At 48.4% G+C, this 18,773-nt stretch overlaps 1 protein-coding gene across 9 annotated transcripts; it reads right to left on the reverse strand.

Annotated features, from left to right (window-relative positions):
- Positions 1-14,298: 14,298 nt before the first annotated feature.
- On the reverse strand, positions 14,299-18,132 carry LOC123080498 (cell division protein FtsY homolog, chloroplastic-like). 9 transcript variants are annotated; one of them, XR_006438448.1, is made up of 11 exons: positions 17,651-18,124; positions 17,533-17,572; positions 17,297-17,450; positions 17,091-17,190; positions 16,719-16,814; positions 15,931-16,019; positions 15,683-15,727; positions 15,346-15,509; positions 15,108-15,176; positions 14,954-15,016; positions 14,299-14,853 (listed from the first exon to the last, which is right to left on the reverse strand). XR_006438448.1 is itself a non-coding variant. In XM_044503426.1 (10 exons), the coding sequence occupies exons 5-10, from the start codon at positions 16,740-16,742 to the stop codon at positions 14,740-14,742; spliced, it is 408 nt and encodes a 135-aa protein (XP_044359361.1). In that variant the 5' UTR covers positions 16,743-16,814; positions 17,091-17,179; positions 17,297-17,450; positions 17,533-17,572; positions 17,651-18,132; the 3' UTR covers positions 14,299-14,739. The 9 variants fall into 9 exon arrangements, 4 of the variants coding, with proteins under 4 accessions (XP_044359361.1, XP_044359359.1, XP_044359360.1 ...); XR_006438446.1 differs by having other exon boundaries at positions 15,679-15,727; positions 17,651-18,120; XR_006438450.1 differs by lacking the exon at positions 16,719-16,814 and having other exon boundaries at positions 17,651-18,126.
- Positions 18,133-18,773: the final 641 nt, after the last annotated feature.

Consider the following 18,773-nt stretch of genomic DNA (forward strand, 5'->3'; position numbering starts at 1 on the left):
CCCTAGGGCCAATGACAGGGGGGGCCACCCCAGAACGTTCATTAAGAAAAAATGAGAATTAAAAAGAATAATAATATATAAATAAATGAAATAAAAATAAAAATAATTAATTAATTAGTTCATTAACCCTGTTTAGATTAATCTAATTTAATTAATTAGTTTAATTAATAGTTAATTAATTAGTTAACCCTAATTACCCTAATCAGTGTATGACATGTGGGACCCACGCGTCAGATGACTGCTGACGTCAGCATGATGTCATGCTGATGTCATCGCAACACTGTTTTGGATAATGTTGAATTAAATAATTAATTAAAATTCAGAAAATGATTAAATCTTTAGAAAATCATATAAAATAATCCGTAACTCGGATGAAAATAGTTTCTACATGAAAGTTGCTCAGAACGACGAGACGAATCCGGATACGCAGCCCGTTCGTCCGCCACACATCCCTAGCATATCGAACTCGCAACTTTCCCACTCCGTTTCATTTGTCCGAAAATGCGAAACATCGGAAATACTTTCCGGGATGTTCCCCCCCTTCGCCGGTACCACCTACTGCCGCGTTAGGGCACACCTAGCATCGCTCATTGTCATGTCACGCATCGTCATGCTTATGTTTGCATTGTATTTACTGTTTCTTCCCCCCTCTTCTCTCCGGTAGACTACGAGATCGACGCTGCTGCTGCCCAGTTCGACTACGGAGTTGACGACCCCTCCTACTTGCCAGAGCAACCAGGCAAACCCCCCCCCCTTGATCACCAGATATCGCCTATTCCTTCTCTATACTGCTTGCACTAGAGTAGTGTAGCATGTTACTGCTTTCGGTTAATCCTATCCTGATGCATAGCCTGTCATTGTTGCTACAGTTGTTACCCTTACCTGCTATCCTACTGCTTAGTATAGGATGCTAGTGTTCCATCAGTGGCCCTACACTCTTGTCCGTCTGCCATGCTATACTACTGGGCCGCGATCACTTCGGGAGGTGATCACGGGTATATACTATATACTTTTTATACATGACACATGTGGTGACTGAAGTCGGGTCGGCTCGTTGAGTACCCGCAAGTGGTTCTGATGAGGGGGCTGAAAGGACAGGTGGCTCCATCCCGATAGAGGTGGGCCTGGGTTCCTGACGGCCCCCGACTGTTACTTTATGGCGGAGCGACAGGGCAGGTTGAGACCACCTAGGAGAGAGGTGGGCCTGGCCCTGGTCGGCGTTCGCGGATACTTAACACGCTTAACGAGATCTTGGTATTTGATCTGAGTCTGGCCATTTGGTCTATACGCACTAACCAACTACGCGGGAACAGTTATGGGCACTCGACGTCGTGGTATCAGCCGAAGCTCTTCTTGACGTCAGCGACGGAGCGGCGCGCGCCGGATTGGACTGGAACGCCTGCTAGGCTAGGTCTGCTTCCGGCCGCGTACGCAACGTGCAGGTGTGCAATGGGCGATGGGCCCAGACCCCTGCGCGCATAGGATTTAGACCGGCGCGTTGACCTCTCTGTTGAGCCTAGGTGGGGCTGCGACGTGTTGATCTTCCGCGGCCAGGCATGACCCAGAAAAGTGTGTCCGGCCAAATGGGATCGAGCGTGTTGGGTTATGTGGTGCACCCCTGCAGGGAAGTTTATCTATTCGAATAGCCGTGTCCCTCGGTAAAAGGACGACCCAGAGTTGTACCTTGACCTTATGACAACTAGAACCGGATACTTAATAAAATACACCCTTCCAAGTGCCAGATACAACCCGGTGATCGCTCTCTAACAGGGCGACGAGGAGGGGATCGCCGGGTAGGATTATGCTATACGATGCTACTTAGTGAACTTACCATCTACTCTCTCCTACATGCTGCAAGATGCAGGTGGCCAGAAGCGTAGTCTTCGACAGGATTAGCTATCCCCCTCTTATTCTGGCATTCTGCAGTTCAGTCCACCGATATGGCCCTTTACACATATACTCATGCATATGTAGTGTAGCTCCTTGCTTGCGAGTACTTTGGATGAGTACTCACGGTTGCTTTTCTCCCTCTTTCTCCCTTTCCATTCTACCTGGTTGTCGCAACCAAATGCTGGAGTCCAGGAGCTAGAGATCCCGAGGATGATTCTACATGGAGTTCGGCTTCGAGGAGTAGTTAGGAGGTCCCAGACAGGAGGCCTTGCCTTTTCGATCGTTGTTACTTTTGTGCTAGCCTTCTTAAGGCAAACTTGTTTAACTTATGTCTGTACTCAGATATTGTTGCTTCCGTTGACTCGTCTATGATCGAGTACTTGTATTCGAGCCCTCGAGGCCCCTGGCTTGTATTATGATGCTTGTATGACTTATTTATGTTGTAGAGTTGTGTTGTGATATCTTCCCGTGAGTCTCTGATCTTGATCGTACACATTTGCGTGCATGATTAGTGTACGGTCAAATCGGGGGCGTCACACTGACATACTGAAAGCATAGTGGGAAATATACCATACCCAGCATCCTTCATGTCAGTGTCTCCAATGACAACATTAGCGGTCTTGCCGTCTTTCCCAGGATGACGCTTGTCATAGCGATTAGGGCAACTAGGAGCCCAATGATCAGGATCCCCACACACATGACAAACACCTTTCTTCTTGTCATTCTTCTTCTTGAAGTCCGTGTGTTGCACATCCTTATTCATCCCATCAGACTTTGCTTTACCATCAAACTTGCCCTTGTTCTTGAACTTGTGGGGCTGGAAGTTCTTCTTCTGTACCAGATTGGCACTAGATCCTCCCTCAATACCTCGAGCACGTGTGTCCTTTGCTCTTGCCTTTTTCTTCCACATCAAGAGTGCCAATGAGATCCGGGACGGAAAACTCCTGTCTCTTATGTTTCGGTAAGGTAGCAAAGTTCCTCCACGAAGTAGGAAGCTTAGTGATGATACCTCCGGCAACAAACTTGTCCGGTAGCATACAACTGAAGTGCTCAAGTTCTCTAGCAAATGACTGTATCTCATGAGCTTGCTCAACCACGGAGCGCTCTTCAGTCATCCTGTAATCATAGAATTGCTCCATGATGTACAGCTCAGTGCCAGCATCCGAGACCCCAAACTTGGCCTCGAGTGCATCCCACATATCTTTTCCATTATCAATTGATGCATAAGCATCAACTATGTTCTCACCAAGAACACTCAAGAGAGCAGCCTTAAACGGAGTATCCATTTTCTGAAAAGCTTGCGCCTGTTGAGCATCAAGCTCCCCTTCAGGTTTGCCAAGAGTGGCGTCATAGCAACTCATGGTTTGAAACCATAAGACTGCTCTCACGCGCCACCTCTTATAGTGGATACCCTCAAACATAGGAGGTCTCATGGAAGCAGCAAAACCACTTGGGGTAAATTGCCTATAATAAGGTTTTTGGATTGTTGGAAATATGAGCAATTTACCGAATGATTTTATTAACATAAATACTAGATAAAGCACGACTAATATAGCAGTGATAAAACAAGTCATGCGATTTGACAAAGAGAAGGTAAACAACATCTGCATATATGAACTAGAACCGAACACATCTAGAACAGACACTAGAGCAAAAAGTTATGACAGAACCTCTAACAGGAAGAGTATGAGAACGTACGGAACGGGAGCAGATGCACCGGTCTTGGGATCGGTGTCCTCGCCAGCCATGTCGTCGAGGAGGTTGTCGACGTCGGGGAAGAAGTCGTCGTCGGGGAAGTAGTCGTCGGAGTCCGGGGCGTCCGTGACGAAGAAGTCAGTAGTCGCGCTGAGCGCTCCCCAAAAATCTTATCACCCTTCTCCCGTACAGGACTCAAAAGGTGCGGTTTCGGAGGCCTACTGTCCCGACCTGCGGTGCATACCGCAAGCCGGGATGGGGAAGAACGTAGCAGCAGCGCAGTGCTCAGGAACTTGTGGCGAGAGGAAGAAGAGGTTCTGGTACGTCTCTCTGAGAGGAGCGACCTCCTTTTTATAGGCGCAAGAGAAGGAGGTAAGAGGTTGCGCCGGGAGCTGAAGAGAACGAGGGAGACGAAACGAACAGGTAGCAGGCAAAGAGGTGCGACGTTCGTATTCAATCTGCACTACAGCAAAAACGTTTCAGCTTCCGCGTGACCTTTCGTATACCCGTCGTGCGTGACAAAAATTTAGACATCGGCTCGGCTCATTCCCTCAACCCGCAGCGCGTCATGACGAGGCGGATGGCGGAGGAGGAGCACGCGTAGATGTCCCTCTTGTTCTCATCCTCATACATGTGAAGAAAGAGCCTTCCTTATAAAGAGGTCCAACTCCCTCTAAACTAGCAATGTGGGACTAAACTTTAATTCCACCTTTTGCCTTGCACGAATGGGCTGCGTGGACCTATAGAATTTATTAGGAATTTCTGTAACTGCTATAGGGCTAGGCCCAAAATAGACAAAATTCTAGCAGATGCAGGATGACGCGCTCGTGTGGACGTAGATCACGAGCGAAGCCGCCGGTGCGGGTCGTGCTTGCCGCGGAGAAGCCGTCCGAAACATGCATGCCTCAGAGTTGATGGAGTCGCACGGAGTGGTCGGTGCAGCGTGACGATGGAGGCGCGTGGAGTGGTCCGTGCAGCGTGCGCATGCTCGTTCGCTCCAACGATGCTCCCGTCCAGCGACCGTGCGCTGGAGGATGATGCAGGATGACGCGCGCGCGTGGATGTAGATCAGCAGTCTGTTGACGTAGAACCTGCCGGCAGGCCCGGGGCGCTCTCGTAGCATCGCATGCGAGCCGGCAGTCTAGATGTAAGGCTGATGCAGCTACAAATCATTTTTGCAGCCCCTATTCATGTGTTGGATAACTTAGACGTGGCATAGCTAAAAATCATTTAGATGAGAATTAGCAAATCCGTTATTGTTTGCATGGTTTTTGTTTCATTGTACTATGTTATTATATTTTGAGGAAATGAAGGACTCGGTGACATTTTTCGTCAAAGGAATCTCAACATTATTCACTATTTTTTCTATTTACACTCATTCGTGTAAGATTGGAACACTCATTATTTATCTGTTTTTCCTGGGTTTTCTTTTTCGTACCATGTCGAAAGAGAGCCAGATGAACTCCTATCAATACACACAGTGAAGTTTTCCCTAAAAAAACACATAGTGAAGGAAAGGGTTAATAGGCCCACTTTAGTTCGAATTAGACAAAATATTAGCACACCAGTTTCTATGTCTGTTCCTTTGAAAGTCTGTTGAGCGAGCCTTCACCTTATTCTGTGTTAAAGGGCAAAGGAGTGATGAACGGCTAATATATGTAACCAATCATCATACACCAGTTATTGTAGTCAGTGGCATTGCATAGTAATTACCAAGGACTCTCTCATAAATCAATCGGTTGCCTTCTACAAATATATGGGACGCCATTGGCTTACTTCGGAAAAAAAACCCTCCATACTTATTTTCATTGTTTTGGTAGATTATTTGGAGGAATTCCAGGACTTAATGACATTTTTTGTCAAAGAATAGTTCAACATTATTAGTTTAGTATATTTTTACACTCGTTCATTTTGGGCTGGGACACTTAAATTTTTACTTGCTTTTCCTGTATTTTCTTGTTCCTGCTGCCCCTATGTGCGGCAGATTGGCGGCCAAACGCACACGCGGTGCATTTTTTTTGTCAAAGCGGCCTGTGTGTGTACTGTAGTGGATACTGTAGCGAATGGTAGTGGATAATTTTTTTTAAAAAAGAGAACCTATCTTTAATAAAGTATATTTTCTGAAATTCCTAAAATATTTTGAAAAGTGTGAACGTTTTCTGAATTGATAAACAAAAATTCTGAAAATAGGAACATTTTTGGCAAAATTGAATCAAAATTTTGAAACCGTGAACACTTTCTTTATTTTGTGAACAAAATTTTAAAAAATAGGAAAATTTTATGAAACTATTTTTTCCTGAATTTGTGAATAAAATTTAAAAACGGGAACATTTTTTGAAACTGCAATCAAATTTTGAAGAACGGCAACATTTTTTGAAATTCCAAGCAAGTTTGAAGGTGTGAACATATTCTGAAGGCAAGTTTTTTATAAATTTATTCGCAAATTTACAAAATAGTAACTTTTTAAAAATTTCTAACAATATTTTAAATAGTTTGAACATTTTTTGAAAAGAAAAATAAACACAGGGAGGCCCACTGTAATTGGAGGCCCTGACTAATGTCCTCCACGCGACCCGACTCCGACTCCAATTCAGTATGCCCAGTGCCCGTGCGTTCATAAACATAGCCAGCCGCACTGGTACGTGCCTCGATTCCTCTGCCTTTTCTTTCTTCTTCAGCCGTCCCTGTGCTCCGCACACACAGATTCGGCGGCTGCCATGGCCGCAGTACTGCCGCCGTGGCCGCACCCCGCGGCGGCGACGGAGACCCACGTCCGTTTCTGCGGGAAAGACACCATCACAGTCGAGCCCAAGCCGAGCGACCAGCCGTGCACCGTGCGCCTCCGCAGCGACCTGGTCCTGTCTCACGGGCTGCGCGGCGTCGGCGGCCGTTACTTCGGCGTGACCACCGACCGCGTCGCCAGGGCGCTCGACCACCGGGTCGGTGTCCGCGACGCCGCCGTCCTCCGCAGCGTGGAGGCCTGCAGCGACCTCATCCACAGTATGCTCGCCGAGGCGCCGGTGACCGCCGAGTACGACCTCGCCGCCGGCAACTGGATGGATTCCTCCACGGACTGCACGCCCCTCGACATAGCCATCGCGATCGTCACGTACGTCTGCGAGGAGATCGACGCGATGGTCGACATCGACGACATGGACTTCGTCGCCCCGAGCCTCCACTTCGACGTCCACATGCCCCAGCTCCGGGTAACCTTGGTCTACAGCGAGCCCAAGGCGCTGCTCCTCGCGTGCAAAGAGGCCGCCGCCGCCGCCGCGAAGACCGGGGCTCCGGCGACAGGCCGGAAGCGCCGCCGTGAGTCCGGCAAGGCGTGCGCCATCTGTATGGTGGACGAGGATGCCAGCTGGGACGAGGAGACCGTCGCGCTGCCGTGCTCCCATGCCTTCCACAGTGGGTGCATCCTGACGTGGTTCCACCGGGCGCCGACGTGCCCGACCTGCCGCCTTGACATCATGGAGTGCTTCAGCTTCGTCAGATCATCGGCGCCGCCGGAGCAGTTCACGGATGACGTGGCCGAAGATGAGCTCGATCGCGTTATAGGCTTCTTAGCCCATGGTGAGCGGCTCGTCGGCCCCGCGGACACAGATGAGCAGCAGCCCGTAGATTCCGATCCCGAAGAGGATGAGTTTATAGATTCCGATCCCGAAGAGGATGAGTTTATAGATTCCGATCCCGAAGAGGATGAGCAGCAGCTGGTGGATACGGGAAGAATAGTCGGCACATCATGCACTGAATCCACCATGAAATCGTCTCCCAATTTTTCCTAAACAATTGTTTTACTAAATCTGCAATGGCAAATTGTTTCTTATCAACCTGGCAAATATCATTCATGCAGTATATTGTCACACAGTCACATGTCAATTTCATACCAGCTTTGCATACTACGACCCTTTTGCCCTAGATATACATGACAATTTTAGTATTATTTGCGTGGTGGTTTACTAACTGCTACTACTTTCTCTGTGAAAAAATATAAGAGCGCTTTTTATATTCCTTTATGGAGGGAGTACCTCCGTCCCATAATATAAGAATGTTTTTTTACACTAGAAGAGGGAATACTGTATATTATGGCATTTTTAAAGTTTTTTTTCACATGGACTGCACTTGTGTGCTAGTGTGGGATTGCCACAGATGATGATTCCACTGTTTTTCTTGAGAGATCCAACAACCATACCATCTTCTCAAGACTCTTGTCAAAACAACAAATTCGGTAATTCGCACACACCCTAGACCATCTAACACCAATCCCATGGCAATTCGGGCATATCCAATGCGGACCTTCATACCTCCCGCAAGTGTTTGGACCGAGTTGCTCAGACGTCGCAAGCCATCCAACGGTGTCCTGCATTTGTTCGCGGACCAGTCCGGGAGTCCCATTTCCCGCAAACGAAAAACAAAACCGGGGGCTTGGCAGGAGTACGGACACCCTCCACGTACGACCCCGGCACCCATGGTCCACCCAAAACTGAGGCGAAGCTCGCGAATTTGGAGTTGGCCACATTGTTTCGGTACCAAACCCTCCTTTCTAAACCCTCTCCGCTACCATCCCGCCGCTCTCCACCCTAATCCCCGCCCTTTTTTGTCACCACCGCAGCATTGAGCCATACGAAAAGCTGCCAGAGACTGCGAAGGTGGAGGATCTGATAAAGGTGGCCGCCCGAAAGATAAACTCGGCGGCATGGCAAGCACGCCGCCTCAAATAGAAGGCAAAGGAGGCGCCGCTCAAAAGAAGGGCGGCGAACGTGGTGTAGGGGAGCGGACGGGGACGCGGGGCACCGCCTCATCACCGTCCATGCACACGCCGTCCTGGCCTAGAGGTTTAACATCTTGGTGGCGGTGGCCGATAAGAAGCTCAAGCTCAAAGAGAAGAAAACCAGGCTTGAAGAGAAGAATGTTGAGATCACGGCCACTTCAAAACATTCAAAGATGTTGACCTTGAAGATGGAGGAGTTGGATAACGATGCAAGGATGACTGTGCAAAGCCATCCTCCTCAGAATGTTAAGCGCTTGAAGGAAGAAGGAGGCGGCCGAGAAGGAGGTGCATGGCAAGGAGGAGCCGGCAACAGAGTGAGCTTGGATGCTCGGATAGCCGGCCTAGCATGGCAAAGAATCCACCGAACTGAGATACTTTTGTAATTGGGCATGTAAAAACTATGAACATCGACCTTTTTTTTGTTGTGATCGGGCGCTATGCATTTGAAATTCAAATTGACCGGACATGGGCGGAGTTTAGGGGATTCAGTTGGATGTCCGGCTTATGCATCCATGTCTGCGGATTATACATTGCATTTTTTTAGGAAAAAAAGAGCTACATTGTAAATGGAAGCGCATGGTGTAAAGAGAAGCTGTCCCATGGGCCCAGGAGAGACCCGATTCGGCAGTTTGGCCCAATATTTCTCTCTAGCAACACAACGAAACCCTCGCCTCCATTCCTCAATCATCCTTGGGGAATGCTAGGCATCAGACTACTGATGCAATGCATTCATCAGACTAGTTATAGACCGTACAATCAAAGTAAACAAGGACGTCCGATCTGGCGGTGCTTTGGCCCCGCGCGTGGTTTGCTGGGCAGCTGGTTCGTAAGTTTAATGCTTCCTGGTAATTGCTTGCACCACAAATCACGGCGGAATAAAACAAACCTTAATAAATCACATGGGTCCACCTTTGTTTCCATGTAATTTCATGGTGAAGCTAACCCCACCCTAAAATCTAGCGGAAATAAACCTGCAAATTTAATATTTTTCTACATTCCTATTTTCTAGATTCTGATGTTTCTTACTAGTGAAAACTTCTAGTACTACTCAAATTTGCTTCCACAACATATTAAACTTGATTCGATCTAACTAAAATTTTATATCCAGTTCAACAATTTATCCTGCTTTTAGTGAAACAAAAAAAGTTTCAAACTACCACTATTTTTGGTCATGAAGCATATTTTGCTACCAGTTTACTCGCCGTTTCTTCAACAATACCGAAGTTTGCTTCAATTTAACAGAAATATTTCTTGTATTATAATCAGGATTTTTTTAGCCAAAGTTGCTTCCAAATATATGCTTCTGATATTGAGAAACTTTCTGTAATCATGTATGTTTGTATGTACGCATGATGCTTCCTTTCATTCCATACTTGCCCCATGGTAAGCTTTTTTTTTTTTGGCAAAACGCTCCCATCATATGATAAAAATGTTTCCAAGACACTAAACGATGCTTCAATCATCGTCTCATTTTTCTCCAAGCACTGTCATGATCCATTTTCTGCTATGAAGCACGTGTGGTTGTATTTCAAAGCATAATTGTATTAAGGTTGAAGCATGAAATTGCAGTACCAAAAACATTGATGCATTTTATGTGCTAGTGAGCCATCGGAAGCATAGGTTAACAACTGTTGAAGCGCGAACAAAAAAGTACCGAAGCACTACCATGGCTGCTTAAAAACGAAGCAAACATTTAGATACTTGGAGACATATTGTATGTAAGTTGAAAACATGCCACATATGACAGAGAAGCACACATGCATACATAGGCAGTATAAAACTGAATACAAAGACCTGGAAGCATTACATCTGTAACAATGAAGCACGACATTCCGAGAACTAGTCACATCGAGGAACCAGGTGCCGACTTGAACAAGGGCATCTCCGAGGAGGAGCGCATCGAGTCTAGCAGGAGTAGCATGGGCAGAGTGTCGATTAGGAGCATCATGCATGCAATTGCAGCGGCGCTGGAGGATAGGCCAACATGCCAGCGAGATGATTGTGCTACCTTCCCCACGGCTTCCTTGTCTCCGCTGGGACGGATGGGATGCGCGTGCAGATTCTTTGCCGAGCCAAAGCAGAAATATGTTGATTATGCTTAATATTGGCAAGGCATGTTCTTCCGCTGCTGTCAACCCTGCAAAAAAATTAAAAGAAACGAGTTGTTTAAAATGAATTCAAACACAACGCCTACAAAACATTAGGAATCATGCAAATGAAACAAGCTCAACACAGTGTAGAAGCGCATGTATGGAAGATATGAAGAAACTGTACATATGTAAGAAGGAAGCTGTATCCCGGAAAGAAGCACAACTATGACATGTCCGAAGCATGGACATTTGAAAGCATATACTCATACAATCTCAAACTAGTATCTGCAGGGACGCAACGAACTCAGGGAAAAAAACCCAGCCAAAAGGGATGCAGACTGATTGGTTTCTGATCCTCCCCGTACCTAGTGACCCTCGGGGCCGCAGGATTAGGCAACCACAGCAGCGGCCACCTGGTTGGAGATGGGCACCGCGGTGCTTACGGAGGGGAGCGCTCCGGCCCGGTGGAAGGGACAAAACTGGCCGGTGAAGTAGAAGTGCTGCTCGTCGGCGAGGATAAGAGGAGGCAGGTGCGTGCGAGGCTGAGGGAGAAGGGGATCTAGGAGCGGTGCATGCGAGATGGAAGAACTCCGGGAGGTGCCTGCTGTTGGCGGCGAGTGGAATCGCGAGTGATAAGGGCAGCGTGATTAGGGAGAGATTACGCGCCGGGATTGCGGACGGTTTGTTTCTGGGCGAGAGGATTTCCTTTTTCTTTCTTAATATACATGTGGAGCGCAATTTGTGACCGTAAGATCTCAACTAAATCGAGGGCAGGCGAATGGTCTGAAGCTGGCCTCCTACCAGACTACCAGTAAAATGCCCGTGCGTTGCTACGGGCTACAATGCATGTAAATAAATCAAACAAATAATTAAGGTCATCTCAAAGTTTGAAATTTATTTCTCCCTCACATGTCAGTGCATGTTCACACATCAAACAAGCACCCAGTAGGCTCCTCCAAATCCAACCATCTGGATAGTCCAGACTCCCACAAATCCACTTCATATGTGGGGGACAAATGTAGTTGTCTTTGTTGGAACAAACCCTAAACCCTAGCTAGCCCTAGTTGCTGCCTCTCTCACTCTCTCTGCTTGTTGCGCTCGAACGACAGAAACAAGAAGAAGACACGAGGCACAGCGAGGTTTGCCGGCGCACGAAGGCCACCGCCGCCACGAACGGCGTTTTCTGTTTTCCCTGAGCACGAACTCAGCCCTCGCCTGTTACAACGTCTAGGGGGGGGGGGGTCTTATACCCTGGGCCACGTCTAGGCGCGCACCCCATGTCCCCGCCCATGCAGAGCGCCTGGTCTGGCCCGCTTTGCCCGCACCCGACATGCATGCACATGTCCGGGTCGCGGCGAGCCCGCCCTGGACCAACTCTACGCACCCCCTATTCTCGCCAACAGAGAGCATACAAATGCACGCGTACAGTGTACACTTGCACGGGCACCCCGTGCACCACACGCACGCACACACGCCGCGGACCCATACACGCGCTGGTGGCGTCCGGCTCGTCGACACGGCTTATTTGCCCAACACTCACCCCCTAAGCCGTGGCTCAGAGCAGGCCTTCGTCTTCGACGCCGACGTCCACCAACAGCGCTTGCTCCGCGGCCGGCGCCTTCTGCAGCTGAGGGCAGTCACATTTGAAATGGCTGCACTCACTGCACTTGTAGCAGCGGCCACGTCTGTTGCCACCGTAGCCCGACGCCACGCTCCACCTGTCGTCGTCGACCCGAGCGTCGCCCTACTGCCGCTCCCGTGCCCGCCACTGCCCCGCCGTGTACATGAGCTGGCCGTCCGCACGCTCGCCGTCCACTTGTCTGCCTCGCCGTAGCCACTCGTCGAAGGCCTTCAGGCGACCCAGCACCTCCTCGAACGCCATGGTGGACACGTCGCAGAACTGCTCGATTCCGGCCACCGCCGCGTACAGGCGATCCGACATGGAGTCGAGCCATTTCTTCACCAACGCGGCATCTTCCAGTGTCGACCCGAGCCCGGGGAAGCGCGCCGCCATACCACCGAGTTTGCCGGCGAACTAATCCAGCGTGTCAGCCTCCGCCATGCGCAGCAGCTCGAACTCACCCCGGAGAGTGCCCAGCCGCGCCGCCCGGACTCGATCCGCGCCGATGAATCGCGCCTTCAGGCTGGCCCAGACCTGCGCCGCCGTCCTCTTGGACGCTAACTCCAGTAGGAGATCCTCCGCCAGTGCCCCAAGCAGGCACGCCCACGCCGGCTTGTCCTTCTTGGCGATCACCACCGCGATCGCGTCCTTCAGCAGCACCACCACCTCCCACAGCCCAGCGGCGTCGAGATTGGCCTCGACCTTGATTGCCCACGTGGTGTAATTATCACCAGTGAGCATCAGGACCGGCGTTGGCAGCGAGCTCCCCGACCCGCTGGCGTACGGGACGAGCGACATCGCCGGTGATCACCTCCCGCAATGTGGCTCTGATGCCAATTGTTGGAACCAAACCCTAAACCCTAGCTAGCCCTAGCTGCTGCCTCTCTCACTCTCTCTGCTTGCTGCGCTCGAACGACAGAAAGAAGAAGGAGACACGAAGCACAGCGAGGTTTGCCGGCGCACGAACGCCACTGCCGCCATGAACGGCGTTTTTCTATTTTCCCTGAGCACGAACTCAGCCCACACCTGTTACAACGTCTAGGGGGGGTCTTATATCCTGGGCCACGTCTGGGCGCGCACCCCACGTCCCCGTCCACGCGGAGCGCCTGGTCCGGCCCGCTCTGCCCGCGCCCAATATGCACGCACACGTCCGGGTCGCGGCGAGCCCGCCCTGGACCAACTCCACACACCCCCCTATTCTCGCCAACAGAGCGCACACACACACGCACGCCTACGGTGTACACTTGCACGGGCACCCCGTGCACCACACGCACGCACACACGCACACACATGCCGCGGACCCGACGCGCCCGACACGCCCAGCTCGCGCCCATACACGCGCTGGTCGCGTCTGGCTCGTCGCCGTGGCTTATTTGCCCAACAATCTTGACTATCCGTCATGTTATGTCCAACACGCGGTCCGACAAAAACCCGGCCCCCACAACGCACATTTCTCTTTTCTTGCCGGACCCTCCCCTTCCCGCTCGGTTTTCTGCCGTAGCAGGACATTTCTTGCTATTGTGCTCTCCTTTCAAACCGTACGACGCCCACCTCATCTTCGCCATCACGACCCCTTTCTGTCGCACCATACCTCCCATGGACTGCTAAGTAGGAGTCCTCCGCTAATCGCCCCTCTCTCCGCACTGATCCCCTCCCAACACCTCATCTAGCCAAATGGCCGTGCATTGCTACGGGCGACAAATTTTGTTGTCAAAACCAGCTTAGCCTGAAATAGTTCTGTATGTACAGTGCTTTTCATTGGTGTGATGTTCTAACATCCACTGCTTTTATATAAACTATATTTTTTTCATGTTTGTATATATCCATTTTCTGTATGTACAGTCTTCCTTTTTTGTTTTATGAGCATTAAGATCAGGCTTTATGCCAGAAAATAGCACACGTGATGCTCTTCATGACCTGTTAAAAATTTATGGTCTAGATGTTGACATAGTTGCATAAAATTATTGTTCAATCGAGAGTCCATGTCTCAGTTGACTGCACCTGCAAATCAACCATGACTGCAAGAAAGCTAATTTTTAAGTAGTAGTACAAATCAAGCATGGTATCAAATGATATCACCTAATTAAGAAAAAAGATCCAACATGGAAGTACTTTCATCTTAAGAAGTTTCACATGAGGATCTTTTTTCTTAGGACTCAAAATCGAACGTGGAAGTATTTATGATTCAAGATATATGTTATGAATGTATGACTATTAATGAAATATTCGTGTATCATGCTAGTCTGAAAAGAAAAATTCCTCTTCTCTGTTAGTACTCTTGCTCAATGTATCTGCAACGTGCCTTGAGCTTAATCACAAGAAACATATAATATCACAAATACTTTCTTCTGTTTCTGTATGAATAGTTAGGATCAACGACAGAAACAAGTCAGGCAGATGAGTCGACGACTGAACCAAAAAAACTGTAATTGTTGAAATAATTGCTTCTACCAAGTTCTACTCCCTCCATTCCTAAACATAGGTCTTTTTAGTGATTTGAATATGGACTACATACGGATGAATGTAGACATATTCTAGAGTGTAGATTCACTCATTTTTCTTCGTATGTAGTCCATATTAGAATTCCTAAAAAGACATATATTTAGAAACGGAGGGAGTAGCATGTTAGCCAAAATCTTGTTACATGAGAAACGTTAATAACTGGGTCAAATTTATGGGGAAATGGCTTCAACAAATGCTTCTGCATCAAAAGGTTGGAGATCTCCACCCCTTCGCCGATGCCAACAAACTTGGCTGGAACTCCAAGTTCGTCTATTAACACTCACCTGAGACAGGATTCAGGTCAGCAAGTTTAGTTGTCGTTTATTTAAGATCCATGACTGGATTTTGTAACTGTTACAATAAAGGACTGGAAATCGCCCGTACCACACAGCCAACATGAGCAGTCCTGTCTAATTTCGTTAGGATGAATCCTTTGATTCCAACAACCTGGTATGAAGCCAAGAAAGTCCCTCATTATTAGTATCCAATAGAAACATATCTGATGAATCAAGCATCACAACATCAGAGTGGCAATTACATCGTTGAACTCCTTCGCTTGCTGTAGCATATTTAATCCAGTTGTGCCATGCAGAACCAGCAAGATCTCCTGAAGAGAATGGAATACACAATAGAAGTTACCTCAAAAGACTGAACAAGCAAAACACAAAATATTGATGAGATCTGTTTGTGCACTTTCTGATTTTGCTAGGTACTATGCAAAAAATGTTGAACTAATATGTCAGAAAGTTAAAATGTTTTTAATATATCCTTGTTACCTGCTGGGGAGGGCACTGCCTTCAGAACTTGTGTAGCATCACCATCAGTCACATGCAAGCGAAGATAGGATTAACGATTTTGTAATCCTAAAGGAGGCATTGCCGGCATTGCTAGCTCCCACCATCAATTTTCTTGCTAATTCTTTGGTGGGTTTTAGCGGCAGCTGGGGGAGGCATACAAAACCACAACTAAATAAGATCAATGCACCATGGCCAACACTTGTTAACTGATTATCTAGTGATACACAAGAAAATAATTAAACCAAACCAGGCATTACATATTTGGTCACAGTACATCGAGGATAAAATCCATATGAATAGATGGAAACTTACGTACTTCCTCCTCTTGGTTCCAATCATCATCGTCGTCAAACTTGATATTCTGCAGAGCGAGAATATATAAGTTAAACTTGACAATATGGATGACAACTAAGTTATGCATCAACTGGTCTATCCATTTCATATTTGTTGATGTGATGGAGCACACATACAATACACAATTTTACCAAAATGATGAACCTTTTAAAACCCAATTTTCTACCCCCAAAGAAAACCTCAGTGCATATAAAGTTCTAAGGTACTAACCTAATTATCACCATCATCAGAACTTTCTTCCTCTTCCACTTCCTTGGATTCCTCATATCAACATCCTTTTCAGTTTTCTCCTCTCCATCCTACAAGTACCAAGTCTATCAGCATTGTGGCATAACCTCACTATTTCTGTAACATCAAACAGAGTGTAAGTCTTCAAGCCACTAATAAAATATCTGCAATAGAAAGATGCTTTCCAGATTGATTCCAACTTTCCTACAACTTGAAATATAACTAAAAGGTAATTATGGCTTTGCCATGTGCTTCCCTTCAAGTTTCTCAAATACTTTAAATGACTGATCACCTGGCAAACAAAGATGGCAAGATCTATAAAAAGGACCAACGTACACAACACCTCAATAATATCTAGCCTAGAAGTGTTCGTTTGAGTTTCATTACTGCTAATAGACATGCCAATGGGATGGTGTAAACGAAGCAGTTTCCTTAAAAAGGGTCTACAAAATGTAATTGGCATGAGCAAAGTTCAGGGGAGAAGAATCAGCAATGAAATTCTGTTTGGGTATTGTGAAATATAGCAAACTTCTGTCTCTATCCCACCAAAGTTTTCTCTTAATTAGCTGTCCTCCTCTAGAACCCGAGGCGAAAATAATATTGATGGCTATTGTTCTGAAACAACATATCGGATCACATAATTGGTATTTACTTCAAGACTACCATGTAGTATTTCTGCAGAAAAAGTAGAAACTGTACTTGTAAAAGATATTTAGAGAAACCAGTGTCCGACATTGTTGAGTAATAAACAAAGCAGTAATTCTGATCACCTGGCAGTCGAATGAGCGAATCATCGCCCAATCTTAAACCTACTGTACTACTTCCAGAAAAACATCGATGATTTACAGATGTCGGATTTGTTCAACCTGGGAACCAAACAACGATTTCAACCACAACATGGGTAAAGAAACGACACCATTCATCCATACCACTTTCTTTGTTACATTCAGCTATAACAATCAGGTATCTTTATAGCTATAACATTCAGATATGTATCAGTAAATTGTATCTTCCATAGCTATGTATCTGTATACCTATGTATCTGACAACATGAGTATACGTATAATTCAGGACAGGTGAAGCATAAAGTTACAAAATAACAAACAGAAAACTACATGTTTTCCTCCTCGATTTGTAAATACCTGTGTTCCTCCTCGATGCAGGGCACAGCCAAGACAACTTTGCGCTGCTCCTCGCTGCCTGCAATGTGACCACGCCCTGCCCTAGATACCTGTGTTCCAACTATTACGAAACGAATATGTTAGACATCAGCTTGCTTGTTTCTTTGATTCTTCGGTGGAGAGAAACCAAAGAATCGGTCTGCGCAAATGTCAGCCAAGGAGCAGACCTTAATCCCAGAGTGTGGCGCACGTGAGAGGGGAGGAGGTTCCTGGGGATGAGCAGCCAGCCATGGAGGCAATAACAGGAAGGGTGGCCGTCGCCCGTGCATCGCCTAGACAGAGCTTGGGGGAGGCTCTCTTCCTCTCGTCTGCATCTCTTTCCTGATGAAATCATGAAAGCATATGATAAATCAATTTTAAGAAAATAAAACATTTCTAAACTTGAATCCAGCGGTAAACCTACATATGCCAGCAGCAGAAAACCACATGAACCGATGCCTTGACTGCATACCACACACCCGTGAGACATGGGGAATCAAACCAGAAAAAAATTCATGAGAGGTGACACAAGCGCAACGTACCAACGATGGCCGCCGCCAGAGTGGATCGAAGAAGGGGATGAGCCTACGGGCTGGGTGCTCCGCCCTCACCGTGTAAGACCAGCGCGCCTACAGCCCCTCCAACCACCGACCATCTCCTTTCGGCCGCCTGGACACCGTAGCAGCAGATCGAGCCAGAGAAACGGCCACTTTGCGCTGCCATGCCCAGATCCGCGCCAGAGCCGGCGGCGGCGCGGCGCCGAGGTTGGTGCGACGGCGAGCTCGGGCGGTGAGGCGGCGGGGTAGAAGCTGCAGGAGACAGCGGCGGGGACCTCGAGGCCGAGCTCAGGCCATGGCTTCCCTGGCTCCAGAGGCCGTGGTGGCGCCGGACGCAGCGGCGGGGCGAGGAGGAGGCTGGCCGTCGGGGAGGCAGGAGCTCCTCATCCCCTCGATCCAGATCGGGATCGAGGAGGGAGCAACAGGGGCGCGAGGGAGCGGGCGATAGGTTTAGGTTTTTTTGTCGCTGGTTAACCTTGGTAGGTCTTTTTTCGTTGGTTAACCTTCGTAGGTCTATTTTTTGGTACGTGAATGGGTGCGGGTTGGGGCCTCAGGAGGAGGTTTTTTCGGTTTCTGGTGGATAAGTCAGAGGTGGGATTGAGGACGAAAAAAAACTGGACGAAAATGGTGGGACGAAAATAAATCCGGAACGGAGACTATCAACTGAGACACAAAGGTAGAAAGTGTTTTCCATCATCCTTCTCTACTCCGCAAGACCAAAATCCTCGCCGTCACCCCTCCGCCCCACCGGCGGCCATGCAGATGGAGGCCGGACCCGCAGTTCATCATCGGCACCTCCAGGAGCCGTATGCTCGCCAGGATGGAGCGCGACGGCGAGGACCCCGAGATGCTGGACCTCGGCATAAAGCTCTTCCTCTATGTCGCGTACGACTACCTCCCGGACCCGCCCGTCTCCCCCACCCCCATCCTCTCGCTTCCCGCCGTCGTGTGGGTCCCCCACGGCGTCGACCGCATCAGCTGCCTCCCCGACGTCGTCCTCGTCAACATCCTCTCCCGCCTCCCCGCCAAGGACGCCGCGCGCACCGCCGCCCTCGCCTCGCGCTGGCGCCCACTCTGGCGCACGGCGCCCCTCGCTCTCGTCGACAGC

Source organism: Triticum aestivum, chromosome 3D (assembly GCF_018294505.1).
Source record: "Triticum aestivum cultivar Chinese Spring chromosome 3D, IWGSC CS RefSeq v2.1, whole genome shotgun sequence".
Classification (NCBI taxonomy): domain Eukaryota; kingdom Viridiplantae; phylum Streptophyta; class Magnoliopsida; order Poales; family Poaceae; genus Triticum; species Triticum aestivum.